General features: G+C 38.1%; 1 protein-coding gene across 3 annotated transcripts in view; it reads left to right on the forward strand.

Moving 5' to 3' along the window:
• The first annotated feature begins 259 nt into the window (after positions 1 to 259).
• Positions 260 to 22,896, forward strand: part of fat3b (FAT atypical cadherin 3b) — a 63,037-nt gene continuing 40,400 nt past the window's right edge. For all 3 annotated transcript variants that reach the window (XM_084400758.1, XM_084400759.1, XM_084400760.1), the window contains exons 1-9: positions 260 to 377; positions 966 to 4,265; positions 11,812 to 12,129; positions 14,460 to 14,521; positions 19,575 to 19,889; positions 20,016 to 20,226; positions 20,797 to 20,868; positions 21,485 to 21,621; positions 22,328 to 22,603. In XM_084400758.1, coding sequence (XP_084256884.1) covers positions 983 to 4,265; positions 11,812 to 12,129; positions 14,460 to 14,521; positions 19,575 to 19,889; positions 20,016 to 20,226; positions 20,797 to 20,868; positions 21,485 to 21,621; positions 22,328 to 22,603 — 4,674 coding nt within the window. In that variant the 5' untranslated portion in view covers positions 260 to 377; positions 966 to 982. The remainder of the gene's footprint in view (positions 378 to 965; positions 4,266 to 11,811; positions 12,130 to 14,459; positions 14,522 to 19,574; positions 19,890 to 20,015; positions 20,227 to 20,796; positions 20,869 to 21,484; positions 21,622 to 22,327; positions 22,604 to 22,896) is intronic.

The following is a 22,896-nucleotide window of genomic DNA, read 5'->3' on the forward strand; positions in this document are numbered from 1 at the left end:
TTGTTGCATACCATGAACATGTTATTTTTATATTAAAATAACAATAAATACGTTTTAGCGATATTTTAAAGAACATAAATTGTTGTGTGCGCTCTATGTAGCGTAAACACATTATTCTAATTGTCTAATGTTTGTATTAGATACTGTTTAGATCCTATTGTTGCAATGGGACAGCAGCAACAACACCAACTCCGGTTTCGTTTGCGCATTCACGGGATAACGTGCGCTCGTGAGCGCGCTTTAGGAGGTGCGCGCTCCACTGATTACAGTCTACTGTGAGTGGCAGTGAGTCCCGTATGGCAAAGAAGTGAAGGATGTAGTTTCACAGAGCGGGCTCCTGGATGTAGCGAAGAGATTTCTTTCTCACTAAGCCAAAGGTAAGAGCTCATTCACATATTTTTGATGCACTAAATATCGGAGAATAAGACTGCCCGCTCTCGGTAACAAACACATTTTACGACTCCACAGCGTTGAAAGTTTCCTTTGATTACAACCGTATTTTAACGGAGAGTCGTGCGTGCATCTGAGAGGATGTTTTGTTTGACATGATCAAAGTTATTCACTTTAAATGCAATACAAATATAATGTCAAACTGTAGTTGTGTAATTTAGCCACATTTTCTCTTGTTGCACATTTCTTTCAAGACTATTTTAATATTATTTACTGTGAGTGTGTTTCACATTTGTTTTGGGTGATTAATCGTCATGTGTGCTCTTCGTTGCTATTATCAATCTTGCAGTGAGATTAGGCTACCATTTAACTCCAATGAGAACAGGGTCAGGTATTTATTATCATAATTTTTTTCCAAACAATTTAATCCAAACCAAGGGCTTCTGTTCTGAATAAATAACTGCCATCACATTTATTTGAGTAAAAGGGATATGTCTTGATGAGATAAATGCCCTAGATTGATAAATGCCCCTAGATAAATGCCATGGTTTACTGCATATTTCTTTTATTTGCAGGGTAACTGGATGATGGCATGGCTATAAACAGCTGCCCAGGGGGCAGTATGAGGATCTGCCTCACCAGTTTCTTCTTATTGCTCCTTTACCTGCTTCCTTGTTTGGGGCAACTGCAGGAGCGAGGGTCCTCCTCCTTTCAGTTTACCGCCTCCATCTACAATGCCACCATTTATGAGAACTCTGCAGCTCGGTCATACATTAGGACTGAGGTTAAAATGGGGATTGCTCTATCTGAGTTGGGCCCTTTGGACATCAAATATTTAATCGAATCTGGAGACGATGAGGGGCTGTTTCAGGCTGAGGAATTTGTGCTGGGGGACTTTTGCTTTCTCCGCATACGGACTAACGGTGGGAGTGCTGCCATCCTAAACCGCGAAGTGCAGGATAATTATACATTAACAGTTAGGGCAACCGGCAAAGGCATGCTGGAGGCTTCTGTGATAGTTAATGTGCAAATTATGGATATGAACGACCTCCGACCTTTGTTCTCTCCCACTTCTTATGCCATTGATATTCCAGAAAGTACTCCGTTGGGAGCAAGTGTGGCTCAGGTGACCGCCACTGACGCAGACATCGGCTCCAATGGCGAGTTTTACTATTTCTTCAAAGATGATGTGGAGGAATTTGCTGTCCACCCAACCAGTGGGGTGGTATCACTCACAGCCAAGCCTAATGCAGATAGCAACCGCAGATTTGCCCTTGAAGTTTTAGCAGTGGATCGTGGAATGAAGGTTTATGGGAACAGTGGTATTAGCAGTACAGCCAAACTAGTAATCAGTGTTGTGCGTATCAATGAGTTTGCACCAACACTGAAAGCAATTGCACTTTACCCTGAAATATCAGACAAAGAGCCAGTATACGCCATTGTTACTGTTGAAGATTTGGACGAGGGACCCAATGGAGAAATTGAGTGGGTTGCCATTATTGCAGGTGATCCGCAGGAGCAGTTTGTCCTTGACAGAGCTCCTCTTGGAAATGAGTACAAGCTGAAGATGTCTGAAACGGTCAACTGGGATAAATTTCCTTACGGTTGCAATCTCACTTTTCAAGCCAAAGACAGAGGCACACCACCAAGGTTTTCCAACACTCAGACTATTCAACTCTTGGTCAAAAAACCACAGTCTGTGAAGGTGAATTTTGAAAAGAAGATTTACAAAACCTCAGTTATTGAAATTGCACCACCAGGGACCATAATAGAGACTGTGAGGATATCTCCAAGACCGCCGGTCATCAGTTACGCCCTAAGCCTGACCTCAGATTCAATTTATTTTATCATTAATCCACTCACTGGTGTCATCTCAACAGCGCAAGAGCTTACCACATTAAGCCAGGAGCTCCTTGAGTTGAAAGTGATGGAGATAGTGAGTGGCATGACGGCAAAGGTGCAAATTACAGTTGAGGATGCTAACAACAACTCCCCAATGTTTACGAGCACGTCTTATGATGTTTCTGTCAATGAGAGCATCCCCATTGGCACTGTCATTCTCACTGTATCAGCGGTGGATGATGATAAAGGTGACAATGGGTGCATAACATACAGCATAGCCAGCCTTCAGCCCCTCCCGTTCATCATCAACCACAATACAGGAGAGCTGACAACATCCAAAGAACTGGATTTTGAATCATCTTTGGAGACATACGTGTTCGCCGTCCGAGCCTCAGACTGGGGCTCGCCTTATAGACGAGAAAGTGAAGTCAATGTCACGGTACAAGTGTTGAACATTAATGACAACCAACCCCTTTTTGAGCGCGTGTCATGTAAAGGTACGATAGGGCGTGATTTTCCTGTGGGCCAGACGATCATCACCATGTCTGCCATTGATATTGATGAGCTTGGGCTGGTTAAATATGAGATTATGTCTGGAAATGAGCAAGATGTCTTCAGTCTTAACCCAGACTCTGGGATGTTGTCATTAAGAAGACCCCTCACTGCAAAAATTGTAAAGAACGAACAGTTCAACTTGATAATAGCTGCGTCAGATTCCGAGCTGCTTTCCGAACCCACCTTTGTAAATATATCATTGGTCAGAGGCAGAATGGCAGCAAAGAGTTTTAATTGTCAAGACACAAAAGTTGCACAAAAGTTAGCTGAGAAACTTTTGAAAAGAGCCTCCGCCATTAGCAAATCCAAAGTGGATGAAGGCTACACAGATCTGTTCTCTGTCAACAGACAGACACCTCAGTTTGAATCCTTTCCATCAGATATTGTAGTTCGAGAGGACATGCCTGTGGGAGCCAGTGTACTTCAAGTGAACACGAATGATGGTGACACTGGCTTCAATGGTCGTGTCCTGCATGTCATATCAGATGGGAACGTCGACAGCTGCTTCAATATTGACATGGAAAGTGGCCTAATTTACATTTATCAGCCGCTGGACCGTGAGCGATCAGATCGGTACCTCCTTAACATAACTGTATATGACTTGGGCCTTCCACAGAAATCCAGCTGGAGATTGCTGAGAGTTAACATTGATGATGTGAATGATAACAGCCCAAAATTCTCCCTCAAGAGCTATACTGCCTCTGTACCAGAGAACGCAGCCTTCGGCACAGAAGTGATCCAGGTCACAGCCTCAGATGATGATCTCGGTCAGAACAGTGAAATCTCATACACCTTGTTAACAAACACCCCTATGTTTGCCATTAACAGTGAGACCGGCTCTGTTTATGTGTCTAGTCAGCTGGACAGGGAGTCCATCTCGGATTTCACCCTCAAAATTCAGGCTAGAGATAAGGCAGAAAGAGGGAATCAGATGTTCTCTGAGACAACCCTGAGAGTGTACCTCGAGGATATAAATGACTGTGCCCCTATGTTTATTCCCAGGAGTTACAGTTGCCGTGTGTTGGAGGACATTCCTATAGGTGCAGTTATAGCTTGGCTGCAAACGCAAGACCCAGACATTGGATCTGGTGGATGGGTGAAATACTCCTTGTCCAATGACTTCAATGGGACATTTAAGATCCATGCTGAAAGTGGCGCCATTAAGGTGGCCAAGGACCTGGACTATGAGAAGCAACAATTCTACAATCTCTCAGTGGTTGCAGAGGACTTGGGTTTTCCAGTGAAACTTCGCTCTGAGTCTTATCTTGAAGTGGAAGTCATTGATGTCAATGAGAACCTCAATGAGCCATACTTCTCAGAATTTGCAGTGAGGGGAACTGTGAAGGAAAACTCTCGTCATGGAACAAGTGTCCTCCAGGTGACTGCTCAAGATGATGACAAGGGCAGAGATGGAGTGATCAGATACTCTATCAAAACTAGAAGTGGTCTTGGAAGGTTCTCCATTGATGATGAAACAGGTATCTATAATTTTATTCTTTATGTGCTTTTTGGTTGTGTTGTCTACTATGTTTTATCTCTTTTGATGACTAACCAGTCCTGAGTCGATGCTTGCATAATAAAACAAAACCTGTGAACATGGTTGTGAATTTATGCCCTAACATTTTACTGCAGTGTGCTGACTGAATGGTATTAAAAGGTCAATGTGACGTTATTTGTCTTGGCAATGAATTTGTGCTCTGAGTCTACAATTGCCTCTGAAATTTGCTGCCACTGGAGAAGACCACTGACCTATAAAGGTAGGACTTAACCTCTGTGTAGTTTGTATCAGTGTTCTTCTGTGATTTCTAACACGGTCTGTGTTTCAAAATCTGTTATGTGAGATCTGATATTTGCAATATTGAAGAAGAAAAGCTGCTCAGTTACTTGCACAACTTGTGTGGTGCCTGCCTCACTATTAATTACAACTAATGACTATTGATTAGAGAACTACAACGGGCAGTGGGATGTAACTGTGGTTCCCCATTCACATGTCAGCTAATTAGGCTGAGCCTGTTAATCAGGCCCCTGTTTAAAGTAAGCGAGTGGTGCACAATTGTGCCAGAACCTCAAATGAGCATGGATTTTCCACAGAGAATTGAATGCCCTACCAGCAGCAAAAGACAAGTTGTAGGGGAAGCGGATACATGAGAACAAGAGTTGTCTTTTATCTTCAAAGTAAAACTTCTGGGACAAGGAAGGACAGTGGCATTGGCTCAGCACACCCGCCACATATCCGCCTACCAACATTCGTTTAGCTGCCATGTTGCATGGTGTGTTATGAGTCCTTGACATTGTCACTAGATTTTTTAGATGATTGAAAATGGGCGGTTCATGTAATACACTTCCAAATAAGCAGAAATCAAACCCACTTGATCTTGGTCGCCAGACGAGATGTGTCGTGTTGAAGTTCATAGTTTGTATGTAGAGTGATTCCGATTTAGGAAGTCTCTTTGCGCAGATGCGAAAGTGAACTAAAAAGGCTGGTGGGATTTATGAAGGCCTTATCGGCAGAGCACTCCGCTGCTTTGAGCAGGCATTGGTATTCCTGCCCACACTTTGGGAAAATAAATCAGAGTGCACTCTCACTCAGACGCCTGTCGAGAAACAAGTTCAGCTCTAATTTGCCTCTGAGATTTGGCCTCTTTTTCTCCAGAGTCAGGTTATGTCAAAATCTCTTAGACACCTGCGCAAAGGACCGATTGTGCTGCACATCCCCAAACACTGCACAAAACTGAAGTATTCTGTTTAGCTTTTTGAAAGATAACATATTTTTGGAGCGTATGGGAGTTGAGGATCTTTACCACAAGCCCACTTCCTCTTACAGACTTCTTGAACTTTGATTGTAATTCAGGGGAGATATCAAGGGTTTTCCTTTTAATGCCTGCATGGCATACAAAGGAAACGTCTCTCTCACCGTAACAAAGATGCAGATTTGGAGTAGAATGAGAGGGAAAGGGAAAAGATTTATGTTGAAAGAGAAAAATGCTTTTTCAGCATGTTTAGTTGCGATGCTTGTGAACTCTTGATAATTGAAGATACCTTGCATGAAAAGAAATGCACTTGATCTTGTTTGTAGGTATTAAGGATGACTTGATGGCTAAGTTCTGCCTGATTATGTTCTAAATTCTGACAAGTTATGAATATTTTATTGTTTACATCTTAAAATATGAACTATCATTTTTTTTCTCAGGGAATTTAAAATTAAAATGGTGACAGCAAATGGTATGAATAATATGAAATTACATCAAGGCTACCATCTTATTTGCAGCAAAACATCTGCTATCAAAATAAATAGCATGTGCGTCAATTGTTGCATAGCAATAGCATTGTTTTGCATTCGAAATGATTATTTCTGTAATTTGCGAGTACTAGCTATAGAGGATAATTAGGACCTCTTTAATACATAATCATCCTTTTAAGTCTGTTAGTTGAAGGACACGGTAGCGATTTTCTGCCTTCTAGCTCCATATGCAGCCCTTGATGTTTATAATACACACCTGTTGGTTGACTTTCATGAATAATGATAAATGCTAAAAGCAATGGCTTGTAAAGCAAAAGAAGCAGATGGATTTAGTGCTGTTTTCAATGACATGATGTGTGGTTTGAGAGTCTCAATCAGCTGAAAGTCAATTGCATCGTGTCAAATCATTTGCATTGCTCTAGTCGCTTTTGCGACAGCAAATTAGCATCTCGTGTTCAAATGTTTTACAAAATCAGGCACTTAGTGTAAATCTGTGTCTCTTTAATTTGAGCTGGGACAGGCCTTGTGTTTTGTTGAATTTCTGATCCTCAGCATCAGAACCTGTGGGAATCCATCAAAACATCCTCAGCATCAAAGCTGGAGTCTTTGAATCAAAACTGTGGAAAATATGTCTTAGTCTGTTGAGTCCTGTTCCAGACAGCACTGAAACTTTGTGTCTTTTTTTATGCCATCTGTCATATTTCTGACTCGACTGATGTTGTTTAACAGTGTATGAATGTATAGAAGCAGAGCGCTGTATACTGAGCGTGAGCATTATTTGCTTGTGTGACATTAATTTTACAGCAGTTTGGCTGAAAGGTTTTTGAACATGATGAAAGTGTGGAATGTGAAATGATATCAGTGCACTTTACACACTGTCACTTGAGGTTAAATAGTTATCTCATGCCAAGGGTTTTGATGATACTAAAAAGCAAATTTCAAATACGTTTTTAACATCTTTGCAAATTTCAAGGGTTGTTTACTCCTAGAAAACGCTAGCTATTTTAGGACTATATGTTTCCTATTTTCCCTGAGTTGCAAGACGTGGATGTAATAAGAGTGCATTTGACTGAATTTCAGGCTGAATTGCACCCCAATTTACTTCTGTTGCAGTATAACAAATCTAGCATGCTTAAAGGAAGAAACGGCTCATTAGTGAACCTTCTCTCCATCTATCAAATTAGCTGGAAACATCTAGATGAATTGGCACATTTTTCATTCTTCTGTCTGGGATTAAATAGCTCAAAACGCTTATTTAAGTGTTGACTTTTTCTTATGACAACTGGTCATAAACAAATCTTTCAGCTTGGTAACCTGAGGGTTGTTCCATAAAGGCCGCTTAGAAAAGCGGGGATTAAACTCCAACACCTGACTTGAATTAACCAAACAAATAAGTTGGGGCTAAAGCGATTTCATAAAAGGTAATTGAAGTTCACGCAATCCCACTAATTTGATCCAGGTTTATCTAGTCTAGATAGTTGTGTGTGATATTACTTGAATAACTTATTAGGAATTATGTGTCATTATAAGAGTTTGATATAAATATGTGAATGTTTAATTTTTATTAATGTTTATTTATATATATATTTTTTGTCTTTTATTCCTTTTTTCTCCGCTCCGCGTCGTGCCTAACAACACCCCTTAGCTGTTCTAAATCCACTGTAAAACACAGCTTCGCGGGGCTTATTGCTTAATTTTAAATACAAGTTAGTGTATTTTTATGTATTTATGTATTATGTTTTTTTATTAACTTTAACATAAACATTTTATGTACAATATAATTGAACACATTTGTATGTCTATATTGTCTCATTTATCATTGTAGCCTTAAGTAGATTTCCTGTATACTGTATATATATTTTTGGATGTATAGTGGTTATTAATAAAGTAATAAAATAATGGTATGAGAGAGTGTCAGTGGTAATATCATTGTGTTCCTGATGGTCAGTGTTAGGTGTAACAACTCAGGCTTAGCCTGACAGTTGCCTGCCCTGGACCAGATTAGTTTCCCAGCATAAGTTGCCAGAGTAACTGAGTTTGGACTGTTTTAAGTTTGCTTTATGAAACAGAATAAACCGACAATAAGCCTGGCTTGTATTCTAATATTGTTTTATGGAACAACCCTCTGGTGCAAATCAAATGTTATACAGGGCTTGTCTTAAAGTCTTTATATACGTTATGTATGTCCTAAAAAGTTTTAATAATTTATTTCTGATGGTTTTGATTAGTCAAAGGAGGACTGAAGGGTGAATAAAAGGTTAATTTCAAATATTATTTTTACATGTAAATTATTAGAATATCTGGTACTCCAGACATAATGTTAGACAGAATTTGGAGTTGCATACTTACTATTTCTGCTATATGCTATGCTTTACTAAATTCAGGATGGGCTTAATTTACTATGACTTTCGTAAAATCTGCATGCAAACATGCAGAAATCATGATACAAGTTTTTCTTTTTCTTTTGTAAAATCAACTTAGATTCACGGATGTTTTTCAGACACCATACTATTTTGAGTTTCTATTGATCATACTATATTGATTTTCTATTGATTAAACCAATCTCTTTCTTTGTATTAACTCAAATGTTTAGTTTCAATTAACTCAATTTTAAGGCAACCAGGTTGCTTACTTTTTAAAGTTAAACCAACAATATTTTTTAATAAAACTGTTTCAAACTTGTTTTGAGAATGGCACACATTTCAATAATAATAATAATAATAAGTTTATTTTATATAGCGCCTTTCAGGAGCCTCAAGGTCGCTTTACAATAAAGTACAATATACATGACATAGAAACAAGACATGAAACTATACAAATAAACAGAGAAGGACAACATAAGAGATAGTGGAACATAAACATAGAAATCAGATCATAAAGTCAGGGGTCAGGAAAACAAGTAACAAAAAGATATGTTTTGAGTTGGTTTTTGAAATCATGTAATGATGAAAGGTCGCGAATGTGTTGGGGGATAGAATTCCAGAGAGTTGGGGCAGCAACACAAAAAGCCCTTCCACCAAAAGATGATAGTTTGTGTCTACGGATCGTCAACAGACCGGTATCGGAGGATCTAAGTGTGCGAACTGGGGAGTAGGTATGGATGAGTTCAGAAATGTAGGAGGGTGCAAGACCATGAAGTGCTTTGAATGTGATAAGGAGTATTTTGTATTGAATACGGAAGTGTACTGGTAGCCAATGAAGTCTGTGTAAAATCGGAGTAATGTGGGAAGATTTTTTTGTGTAAGTGAGGACCCTAGCTGCAGAGTTCTGAATATATTGGATCTTATTTATAGATGAATTGGGTAAGCCATAGAAGAGAGAGTTGCAGTAATCTAGCCGTGAAGTGATGAAAGCGTGAACCAGAGTTTCAGCATCTTTGATATTCAGAAATGGACGTAAGCGAGCAATATTGCGTAGGTGAAAGAAGGCAGATTTCTTGAGTGAGGAGATGTGTGGAAGGAAGGAAAGTGAGGAATCAAAGATTATACCAAGGTTTTTGACAGTGGTGGAAGGTTGAACAAAAACTCCAGCAATATTAACATTGTCAACACAGAAACGGGATGTAATTTGAGGTGAACCAATAAGAAGATCAGTACTCCAAGATCTTGAGCATGCTTTCAGAAAAGGTGAGGTTTTGCGGAAAGCCCTTAGTTTTGGCATGTTTTATGCAAATTACCAGATGTGGGCATGCGCTCCTTTATTACTATCCGCAACCGTTAATTAGAAAGCATCATTAGAACGCAGAAAAGAACAAGTTTATGTGTACATGCACTTGTTGTGAAGCCATCTGAAAATTTGCACAAGATCTTTTTTTTCTTTTCTTTTTTCTCGCACACACAAATATGCAAATTGTATGAAATTATTAGTGAATGAGTCCAAAGCACTTTTTTAAGATAATGTTCGTCTGCTCCATCTATATTTTGTGTGGTCTTTTTTCTCTGTTTAAAATGTTGACTGAGAAGTTTTATAAGGGGAACTGGCTTTGTTTTCTTTGAAGGTGTGTATTGTGAATATAGCAGATTTCCTTTAGGCGAACTGACCTGTCACACTGTGTTAGCTCACTGACAAACCATTCAGTAAGCTTCAGATGTCCCTGTATCCTTTGTGTCTTTGTCCCCTTGGGTGTCCTACTTTTAAATGCTTTTAAGGTTTTAGTAAGTATCAGGGACCTGCTTGCTGTGTGAGTTCTGCTATTTTTCCAGCTCCCAGTGACTGTGAGGGTCAGAATCCCCTCGGCTGAATCACTTTGCGCATGAGTGGTTTTGTTCTGTGCCATGGTTGACCAATCGACTCATCGCATTGCATAGCACAGCCATGAAATGGGTCATTCTGTCAGTGATGCCCCTTCCTATCAGTGATCGTATTTACATGTGCCCGTGATGCAATGTCGAAGTGCTCCTAATCATAGAATGGCAGAACCAGCACTTTTGTCAGGAGTGATTAGATGTGCTATGCTGAAGACCTGAAGGTCATACAGTCTCTGAGTGGAGCGGTTGTACCCTGCGGTGGGATTCCCAGGCCATCTAAAGTTAGTGGTATGTCCAAGATGTCAGTTTGGATTGGACACCACCAGCCAAAAATCTGTCTGCTCAGCAAGCATGTCCCCTACAAAGTGTAACTGCATTACACCTAAAGTGTAAACAGACTGTTTGACACAATGTTATATAGAGAAGACCAGTAAATGACTTTATACATTTTCTTTATACCTGCATACCTTAAAATCTAGGCTATTGAACTTTTTTGTAATTGCCCTGGAAAAAGAAACTCGCATTGATCCCCTTTTTTATGAAGAAACAAACAAACAAACAAAACCCTTAAAATCGTATAGTTTACATTATATAAAAGGGCCTGTGAATTGATTAAAAATTTAAATGTATTAAATTACAGCTAAATTAGGGAAATTAGTCAATTACATATATCAATATTTGCGGAGAAATTCTGAGGATAATTTAAAGTGTTGATGATTAAACATCTGATTTATTTAGCACTTTTTTTTTTCTTTTCTTGAATGAATCACTAAATTAACACATTAAATTGAAAGCCCTTATACTGCATAAATAATTTACATTTTTAATCTACAGGAAATTAAATTAAAGGAACTGCATTCACACAATATGGAGAAAGACTGTAAATCATAGTTACTGTCATACCTTCATGCTAGCCCCAGTGACCCTGATACCAATGATTTCTGTGTAGCTCATTGCCAAATTGAATAATTGATTGCAGATACTTTTATATGTATCTAATATTATAACAATTTAGTTGTAGGCAATGGACTGTAGTAAGAGAATGAAGCTCTTGCCAAATAAAAATAAAATAAAAAAATCTCTGAATTGCTTTAGGTTGGTCTCAGGTATCGTTGACAGTCGAGTAAATTTCCCCAGAGAAAATCTGAAGAGAAATTACACTTTTAGGCAGAACACACCACACCAGCTCTGGAATTGAAACACTCTGCTGAACTGACTTTGGTTTCTGGGAGTGTGCCTCTAAAAACATTAATCTTTCAGTCTGACTCTAATCTCCTCAAAATGTTGAGCACATTACAGTTTAATAAAGTTTGACACCAAAGTTTGACTCATGGTAGGGTCGGATGCTTTTGATGTGTAGCTGAATCACAAACCAAGTTATGGATAGCCCAGCTCACTCAGGCTAGAGTACTGATAGCAGTTGATGTGCCATAAAAAGAATTTGTCATAAAAGCTCGCAAACTGTGTGAAGTAGTTCTTGTTGAATTCATCAAAAAGGTGATCGATATTAAATATGTTTTTCCACTGTTCTTACAGGAATGATTTACACCACTGGCACCCTAGATTGCGAGACTCAGGATTCCTACTGGCTAACGGTATATGCGACAGACCGAGGTGTGGTGCCGCTCTCTGCCTCTATTGAGGTGTTTATCCAGGTGGAGGATGTGAATGATAATGCACCTTTGACCTCTGAATCCATCTACCACCCGTACGTCATGGAGAACTCTCCCAAAGATGTGCCTGTTGTCCGTATCCAAGCCCGGGACCCTGACGTTTCCACTTCAGATAGCCGTCTCATGTATCGCATCACTGCCGGAAATCCTCAGAACTTCTTTTCCATAGATTCCAACACAGGTAAGGTAGATTCCATGGATTCCATCACAGGTTTTTTTTCCCTATGAAGAAACAAACAAAAAAATCCCATAAATTCCTATATTTTTCATTGTATAACTGGGGCTGCAAATTGACTTAATTTTAATTGAATTAATTATAGCTAAACTAAGTGCATTAATCACAGTTAATTGCATATATAAATGTTCGCAGAGAATCGTCTATCTATCATTTAAATTTTATGTAATTTTTATTTTTAATCTACAGGAAATACTGCATGAAAAAAAGAATTCGTTTCCTTCTGAATTTGCAAAAAAGAAACTTTGATCATATTTTCCTTTGAAATTTCATTACAGTGTTCCCCAGTCCAAACCTCCTATTCCTTTCACAGATCCTTTCACAAGTACTACCAAATAAACTGAGCAAGCACAGGCTGTAATCTGCTTCAGTGTCAGAACATTCTAGTGTGAAGAGTTAACACACATGCAGAGTTCTTATCCCGTGGCGTGCTGGGTGCATTCTGCACTGCCGATTACACCCTGGTGCTGCTTTCCTTGTCATTTAAGAAGTGAGTCATGGGAGCTTATGTATGCAGCAGTAGTCAGTGAATTAATTAAACAAGGTTTGGTGCCAGCAGGAAAGCTTTTCATTCTACTATCGGCAAATCCCTTCAAGGCAGCATGTGGAAGCACATATTTACACTGGAATACTAGGTTTAAGCTCAATAAATCTAACTCAATATATATAATGAGATGTGAGTGAGTGTGTGCATGCATTGATATGTGGAGAGGAGAGAAGTAATGCTGTATTTCTCCATGACATACACTCTTTATGAAAGCAGGCCTTTGGACCAGTATGAGTGTTCAAGGATGAAATATACCAAAAAAAAAAAAAAAAAAACCTGGAAGGGAATGAAATTATAGTTGAATCAACCCAATGGTATCAAACCTTGAGTGTTTTATAGTTTGCCCCTGGACTGCAGTCATAGATTCTACTTTAGCTTCAGCCACTGCTGGGAAAAGCCGTTGTAATTGCTCCCCACTTATCTAGCTCTCTTTTTGTGATTGCCTGTTGAACTCAGCCTAAGTGTTCAGATAAATTGCATTGTGAGCTCTTTTATAAAAACAAATGTGCTGTGACTAAGCCAGCAACCAATTACTGCACCCTGAAAATAGACAGTGCATGTTTGATTATTAGTTAGAGCGCTTGCCTCTAATAGAGTCATATGTTTTACAATTTCTTTTAGTTACAAATGCCCTGCCAAGAATATCTTTACAGTATATTTAAATGGAAGGCTTAAGAGTAAAAATCATTTGCTCTTTCCTCACAACCACTGGTTCCTCAACGTCTCTACGTGAGTTCATAGCTTCTCTAATTTCTCTAATTGAGTCTCTCTGGATGGCACACATTAGGGAATACTGTGGATTCCAGCAGTGCGATTCAACCTGTGCCATCAGGAGTTATTTGTTGCCATGGCTATTTCACTGAGAATCATAGGCTCAGAAATCACGTGCAATAGATTTATTTTAGGTCAAAATGGTGGCAGTGTTCTTTAAAATGCTGAAATTTGCAATACATTTGCACATTTTATATACAGTATATTTTAAAAAGTCTCTCAGAGAATCTTTCATATCACTTTGTTCTGTGGAACACAAAAGACATTCTCAGTAAATTGAGACTGAAGCTCTCGAGCTTCAAAAAGGATTAAAAAGCACATTAAAAGTATTATAGAAGTTATCCATTCAACTGATGTGTGCTGTATTCAAAGCTCTGGATGTGAAACAGACTGAAATTTAAGTTTTTGTACATTCTTCAGAATTTCAATTTTTTTTGATCCACAGAAGAAGGAAAGTCAGGCTTTGTACTATATGAGGGTGGGTAAATAAGCCCTCTTTTCTGCAGCTTGTCAATATGTCCACACAGCAGGAATTGTTGTCAAACCCATAGACCCACTTAAAATTATTTACCTTCAGACTCCATCATCCAGATGTCTTGTGCCTTAAGGAAGTATTCATATTCAGGAATGTCTTCCTGCTCTCAATCTCTGCTGCTCTGTCTGCACTGAAGTGTTTTTAAAGCCTAGTTACAGCCACCGGGGTTTGGAAAATAATGCATTCACGAGATGCCATCTGTGGGTTTACGTTAGACGGTTGTCTCTTGAGCTGCTTTTCCCCCCTGAAATAAACAAACAATGTTGTGTGAATTTATGCACCCTTTCTGACATGTTATTAATCATTGTCGAGTGGAGCGGCTCTCCTCGTTGATCGTTGCAGCCCTTACATCGCGCAATTGTCATGAAAGTCATTGTTTATTCAGTTTTGTCATTTAAAAAATAAATAAAAAATGTTTTTCAGGACTCATCACTACCACATCAAGGAAACTGGATAGAGAGCAACAAGAACAGCACTTCCTAGAGGTACTGTATACATTACCCATCTGCCTGTACCTTAAAGAAGTAATTCATTCAAAAATAAAAAACTATTAATGCTGCGTTCTATTCAGACTTCAAAAATGGGATGTTCCTACTTGATATTGGCATTTTAATGTGTCTTAAAATGTAATTTATTACATTTTAAGCAATGATGCTGAAAAGCTGAATTTTCAGCATCATTGCTCCAGTCTTTAGTGTCACATGATCCTTCAGAAATCATTCTAATATGCTGATTTACTGCTCAAGAAACATTTCTTATTATAACCAATGATGAAAACAGTTGTGCTGCTTAATATTTTGATTAATAAATAGAAAGTAAAAAAAAAAATTAGTGCTTATTTTAAATAGAAATCTTTTGTAACATTGTTTTTACTGTCACTTTAGGTCAATTTAAAGCTTGCTGAATAAAAGTATTCATTTCTTTAAAAAAAAAGACGTACTGACCCCAGACTATTGAACTGTAGTGTATAAGGAAACAAAACTGGCAATGCTACTGCTTAGCTTTACAGGTATTTGATTGTTAGAATCATCAATCAAATTGTAGAGCATAGCATAGCTTTTTTAAGGATGGCAGTTGATTTGCAGGTCTAATAGAGATGATGATTTACTGTGTTTTAGACACCTGGCTCTAAGCGTTTGATAAACAGGATTTATTGACTGGTATTATATGAACTTTTACTCTCTGATGCATTTTAGTTCATTAAAAGGAAATGTTTATCCTTAACTGTTGTACCATCTCCCTGGGTGTTGCTTTGTTTGTATGCTTTCATACACACACCTCTGAAAAATCAGATACTTCCAAGTTGGAGGTCTGACTTCAAATGCTTTTTTGAAAGTACAGAACTGATAGAAGTTACAAATTCCAACTTTCTGTTTCTGAGTTGAATGGAACACTGCATTACTCACAACATTACTCATTCCAGAAATCATGCAGTTATTAAATTTTCTATTTCAAGACATGTCAACCTGTTAAACCTGGTGCCATATTTGAATTTGAACATGAGTGTGAATGAGTTTGTGAGCTCCAATTGAGGGAAAGGTTTTAGTGTGAATTCACTGAAATAATGATAGTAATAGCAATCTAGTGCACATCATACTACTTTTATTGTATTTTGCAGTGTTTTTTGTGAGTGTGTGTGAGAGCTGCCATGAACTATCGTTGTATGTAAAAAAGGAGCATGTCTATTCATTAAAATGTCTCCTTTTTATCATACTGAACAAATAAGAACATACAGGTTTAGAATTACATGACTGCAAGACAATTAAAAATAGCTTTCCTTTTTTGAAGCAAAACATGCTGTTTGTCATTGATTCTCAAGGGCAGTTTTATCAGTTCATGAAATGTTGAAATCATGTACTTCCATGAATAGTCACAAGTGCTAAAACTATGATAGAACTGCAGAGAAATTTTAAATGATTACTTTTCTTTTTTTATTATATATATATATATATATATATATATATATCAAGCTTGTATGTTTATGTTCACTTATTTCACATTACTGGCAATGAAAATGACCTATTAATTGTCATTAAAGTGAAATTACTGAACTTAAATATACAAACTTGAAAAAAATGCTCATTTTAGAAGAAAATTTCAGATGGCACTTAGAGGCTTTTGCATCTGAACTCTTCATATATTTTTTTTTACAATAACACCACAGTGATACTGGTATCTCATAACAGCACGTACAGCCAAATATTAGCGTATACAGTCTTTGGATATACATGTTCATCAACAAAAATAGAAATAATAGTTATAATACAACAGGGCATAAGTAAATAAAAAAGAGACATTTTATAGACCAAAAAAAATAAATTAAAAGGATACATCAGTCACTGAGCATCTTCAAGAAAGTTCCACAGAGAAGACCAAGTGTGCCAGAAAACATCAGATCTTTGATGCAGATCATATGCTAGTTTCTCTAGAGATAGAAGAGTAGCGGCTTGACTCATCCACATATTGACTGAGGGTATCTGAGGAGTTGACCATAGTAGTTATATATATTTTCTTGCTAAATATAAACAAAAATTCAGTACACTTTCTTTGTCACCACCAAGGCACAGACCAGCTTTACAGTTCAGAAGATCTACATTTGGAGACAATGCAAAAATCTTTCCAGTAATCTTTAGAATAATTTTGTGGATCTCCTTCCAGTAACCTTTAATTTGATCACAATCCCAAAACACATGCATCACCGTACCAGTGTCTGCCCTGCATTTGAAACATAATTGAGAAGAATTGGGGAACATTTTATGAAGGCGAACTGGAGTTAGATAAGTACTTTGAATAAATGTATAATTTTGTTTGTGGGCCAAAATTGAAAGTCCTTTTCCCATATCACCCTCAACGAGTCAAAAGTTGAAGGACAAACATTAGACAGCAATGTATATAACTCAGAGATCTTCTTCTTAGTAAATGAAGAGAAAAGCTGCTTTTCCATTTCAGTAAGATTAAATCGTATATTGCCTTCTTTTAAGTGTGACTCTAAAAAGTGCCGTAATTGAAGAAATTTATAAAAATCGTTACTGGGAAGGTTAAATTACTGCCTTAACGACTGAAATTACCTCAATTGACCATTATCACATAAATGACCAAACTCCAACACTCCTCTCCACCTCCAGGTCAGAAGACCAATATTCTGTATGGGTGGGGGAAGATCAGGATTGAGTGCGATAGGAGACTTGAGAGACTTATTTGAAATAGCTAGATATTTCTTAACATCCTTCCACACCAAAAGAGTATTAGTCACAGTGAAAATATTAGAGATCATTTTTTTTGTATATTATGAATGAATGGCAGAGACTAACAGTCTTTTAGAAAAGAATTTGGAAGCGTCGACCAATCTGATTCAATCAATTTTTGTAATTAACTGGGGATAGTTGGCTTTAAACAGATTTTCCTGCTCAGGTGTGGTATTGATTCCCAAATATTGAAATCCAGAACGTGCTAAATGGAAGGGGGAATTTGAAACGGCTTCAAAGGGAACATGCATATACAGAGCTTGAGATTTGTCCAAATTAATCTTATATCCTGAAAAATTACTGTATTTTTCAATTACAGCAAGAATAGCATCAGTAGAGGTCTCAGGATATTTAAGAGAGCGGTCTGCATAAAGGGATATACGATGTTCCTCTAGTCTGGACCTATTGTAATACCATGTATGTTAGCATTAGTTCTCACAGCAACAGCCAGTGGTTCAATAACCAAAGAGAATAGCAATGGTGAGAGTGGGCAGCCTTGACGACAGCCTCTGCTTACTGAAAATCTGTCAGACAACACTTTGTTAGTGTTAACTTGAGTCATAGGATTAGAATATAAAAGTTTAAATTATAAATGTTCAATAGCTTCAAGTATTTTATTGATAATCATACACACTGACTTACTTATTGATCTATTTTAGGAACACATTTGTCTGTTGAACAAAATAGAGAGATGCTACCAGTGACCTATTGAATTCACTGGAATATAAGGGGGAAGCAGTTGTAGTATCGAGTGAGGACTGGGTTTACACATCCAGGATGTAAAGGCAATGATGTTTCCATGTGATTTTTTTCTTATAGAAATAAGGTGCAGTAGAGCAAACGTCTAGCCTACACCTGCATTAAGAGTGACAGAAAGGATAAAGCCAGCGTATACTGACCAAGGACTCTTATTTAACTCCAAAACACGTGCAGATGTGCAAATTTTCATACAGTCTGGTGAGCAGCCCTTAAATTACTGATCCGTCAATGAGGGCAGTACAGTAGCGCTGATCAATGGGATGGGTGTGGCTCCCCGTGATCCCTGCTCTACATGGACAGAGTGGAATGAGGGCCATTGATTTCTATGTTCACTAAATGATGATTCACTCTGCAGAAGGCTTCTAGTTTCAAAGTTCATATCTTACATCTAGCGCCTCAAGGTGCCTGCTTTGAGAGCGCAGCCCTGGCATCAGCGTCTCCAGTGTGTCAGCGCTGACTGCGGAGGGTCCACATTAAAGATTTAGTCCATAGAGGCTTTCATGATCTGCTGCTTGTGAGTTTGCAGTGGTGTAATTTGCCCCTTGGCTCTTTTTATGTCCAGTCTCTGATCAAGTTCTGGGAATATCCAGTGGAGCTCCATGTAGAAGAGTGAGATCAATTGTGTTCTTTTCTGAAGAATGCGCCTGAGTTAATCTTTTTTTTTTTTTCTATTTTATTTTAAAATAGATTTTGAGTAGAGTTTATTTTTTTATTTATTTTTATTTATGTATAGCCTTTCTATGTCTCTTGACAACAGAGAAATGTAGAGTTGCTATGGGGTTGCTAAGATGTTTGAGTGGTTTTTGGCACATTTCTGTGTGAGGTTGCTAGGGTGTTTTAATGTCTGTACATCAAAAATCTGATTGCTTAATTTGAGGTTTCATTTTTGTGCGTGCGTGAGTTATGGAATGAGTTCCAGGATAGGAATAAAATACTCTAAAATGTGCTATGTTAATGGAAAATATTTTGTAGTGCAAAGTTGAAAAGGTACATTGCAGATGCAATAAAGAATAACCCGAGGAAAATGGACCAATAATATACTACTGTTAAAAAGTTTGGGGTCAGTAAGATTCTTGTAATGTTTTTGAAAGAAAATTTGATTTGATTTTGTTTTGATAAACTTTATTAATCCCCAAGGGAAGTTTACACAAGGGGAAAATGACAAAACCTCAAACTATGGCTGCATTTATTTGATGAAAAATAACAGTAATATTGTGAAATATTATTACATTTTAAGATAACTGTTTTCTATTTTAAAATATTTAAAAATGTAATTTATTCCTGTGATTCCAAATACATTTTCAGCATAATTACTCTGAATTCAGTGTCACATGATCCTTCAGAAATCATTCTGATATGCTGATTTGATGCACAAGAAATGTTTCATGAATGCATGAAGAGCATGAACGTACCGTACCATCAAAAACTGTACATGCAACTACCTTGACCTGTTAAAATTGGCACTGAAGTTAAAACTAACTTTATCTTCACAAACTGCATTTTCATCATAATTTGTTTATATGTGTTTATCTAGGTTACAGTTATGGATGGAGGAGGCACCTTTAGGCAGTCCACTGTCTGGGTGATAGTGCATGTTCAGGATGAGAATGACAATACGCCTGAATTCAAAGAGTCGGTGTACCGCATCATCCTTCTGGAGCGGGACCGCAACAAACGCGGTGACCCTGTCTACAGAGTCTTCGCCCATGATCGAGATGAAGGATCCAATGCAGATCTCACATACAGCATTGTGGATGGAAATGATGATGGCAAGTTCATTATCGATGCTAAGACAGCCATGGTGTCTTCCAGGAAGATGGTCACGGCTGGTGGCTTTGATATTCTCACGGTAAAGTACCAGACAGATGGGTATTTCAGTTCACAAAAAAGTAAAGTTTTTTTTTTTTTTATATGCAGCTTTAGCAGCATAAAGTTTTCAGCCTTTTCTACTTCATATTTTCTATGCCCTCCTCAGATAAAAGCCATTGACAATGGGACCCCTCAGAAGTGGTCGACCACCCGTTTGCATGTAGAATGGATTCGGAAGCCCGTGCCTTCACCACTGGCCTTGCGATTTGCCGCAGCCGTTTACAACTTCACAGTGGGGGAAAACGCCAAAGTGTATGAATCAGTTGGAGAGGTCTCAGTTTGGCAGACAGCAACTCCTTTATGGTTCGACATCATTGGTGAGCATCAATAATGCAGCAGTTCCAGTCATAAATTAAGTCAGGTTGCAAACTTTAATGTCCATAATATTACTGATGTTAATGTCTGCTTAGGATGAATCGCTTGTGTTGTTGCATTCCTCAGTTGCTTTGGATAAAACCGTGCTGCTGAATAAATGTAAATGTAATTTAAAGGAGTAGACCTATATGGTAAACAATGCTGACAATGATTTACTCCATTTGCTCGTTGCTTACAACTCTTCGACATATTTATCATTTGCATCTATATTTTCTGCTCATAGTTGGACACCAGAAGATGCATTTATGGTAAAGTTAGTCAACTAAACTATGCAAAGAGGGTAATTTTGATTTAAACCCTCTCAGTATTTAGGATTTTGCTGAGCATTGCAGATGTAGTACCACGTTGGGGGGGGGGCATTGCTTGTGTTATTTAGTTGGAAAACTCCCAAATGAATAAGCGTTTAAAAAGTTTTTTTCTGAATTTGTTTAGCTTAATATGAGCTCTTGACATCCATGTCAATTTTCTGTTTTTCTTTTTCTTTCCCTTCATCTGGATCTGTCTCTGAGAAGGTGGAAGGACGTCACGGGAGATGTTTTATATCCCACAGAGCTCCTGTGGTGGAAACTGTTCATCTGACAGCGGTAGGCTAACTGTCAGTATTTTGTAGTTATTTTCCTGAGCGTGAAGGTTTGGCTAGTTTATCTGATACTTTTAGATACTCGCTTTAAAAACTCCATTTGCCGCAGGACAAACGTGAAGCTCTCAATCCTGTAAACACTTTGAGTGCTGAGATTCCTTCCAGACTTGGGTCTTCTGATCTCATTTAAGTGCATTGGAAATTGAGTGGAATTGGAACAGATGCATGCAATGAATACTAAAGATGCTCAGAAAGTTTGCCCTTATCCGTCAGAATGGACCTGAATTAATGATTTGAGAATCTGCCGGGGAGAGGCTTGTACCTGACACAGATGTTTGTGGGAGTCGAAGATAAGAGACCCGAGGCTGATGGGAAAGATCCCAACATAAAGCGGTTTATGTTTCGAATGCTGTGAAACTTTGATGAATTGCTGTGAAACATAAAAAATTTATTTCTCACAGAAGAGCAAAACTGCATGACAGTTTGACTGGTAGAGTGTTCACCTTTGATCCTTTTCTGCTAAACCTTTACCTCTTCGTTGGATAAATAAATGCATGCAATGCATTTTCTATCACTTTTAATTTTCAGGTCATGCTAACTGTGATTTCTTGGTGTAATAGGAAACTATGATGGTCCATTTGATATTCAGAGAGGGGTGGGGACCATAGTAATAGCCAGACCTTTAGATGCAGAGACACAATCACTATACAACATGACGGTACAGGTGACGGATGGGACCAACACAGCCACTACACAGGTATATTTTTTGTTGTATAAACATCTTGGAAACTTTTTCTAACAGAATCAAGACTGCTAACTTCTCAAGGAACTAGCAAAAATAGTATTCCTGGTAGCTGTGGTTGAAATATCCAAGAGAGAAACATCTCTAAGATGTTAAGCAGTGTGCCAACTTTTATCTAATTTTATCAACGTGAGTTTGCTGTGTGAAAGAGATATCTATATAATCTTCACTGAATATGTCTTCAGATATGCCAGGGGCTGCTGAGTATTTCAGTGCCCCAGAAACCCACATCGTATTGTCATTCTAGCATGTGCATTTTCTATTTCTTATTATAAAACGGATAGTTCTGGTCCTTGATTCTGATTGGTTGAGCTGCGTTCGAAGCCGTTGTAAATTACTCAACAAACATACACCTGTGACCGCATTACATTAGTATTACTGCGCAACTGCTGTTTGTGATTCTTTGTTGCTGTATGTGTTGCTTAGCAACCTCTTTGGAACTAAATTGCTTGGCGGAGGAATAAATGTGTTATAACGTTATATTTTTTGTTGCTGTTCTAAATTCACTGTAAAACATGGCTTTGCAGGGCTTATTGGTTTACTTAAGCTGTTTTGACATCAGTGCATATTGCAACAGTGTAGATTACTTATAGGGATCTGTTTAAATTAGATGAATTTCTATGTGAAAAGGTAAAAATGACTCTGTCCCCTGTATCTACAGGTTTACATAAAGGTTTTGGACAGCAATGACAACACTCCCATTTTCTCTGAGCGTACATATGAAGTCTTGGTGTCTGAGGATACACCAGCCGACACTGAGGTCTTGCGCGTCCGGGCCAGGGACAAGGATGAACGGGCAAAGTTGAGCTACTCCATCCATGGCAGCGTTGATCCGGCAAGCATGCGGATGTTTCGGATCAATCCTGGTACTGGTGTCATGTACACAGCAGATCGACTGGACTATGAGGTCCGCACTCAACACATCCTTACTATTATGGTAAGAAACAAGATTTCTATAATACAACTGAACTGAGGTTGCAATATATTGGTAGATTAGTTGATATGTGAAATGGCATGTTTTAGATTTGAAATCACTTATGACATACAGTGGGGTCCAAAGGTCTGAGATCACTAGTATAAATGCCTCACTATTTGCATTTTTCCTAAGAATTATACATATATTTTTTTATAATACTTTAATATAATACTTAAATTAAATTAAATATTTCCATGGTGGAATGGACTCCACAAGTGTGTGTAAAACCTGATGCATGTTATACTGCATGATTC

This window comes from Rutilus rutilus (genome assembly GCF_951802725.1).
Source record: "Rutilus rutilus genome assembly, chromosome: 25".
In the NCBI taxonomy this organism is placed as follows: Eukaryota; Metazoa; Chordata; class Actinopteri; order Cypriniformes; family Leuciscidae; genus Rutilus; species Rutilus rutilus.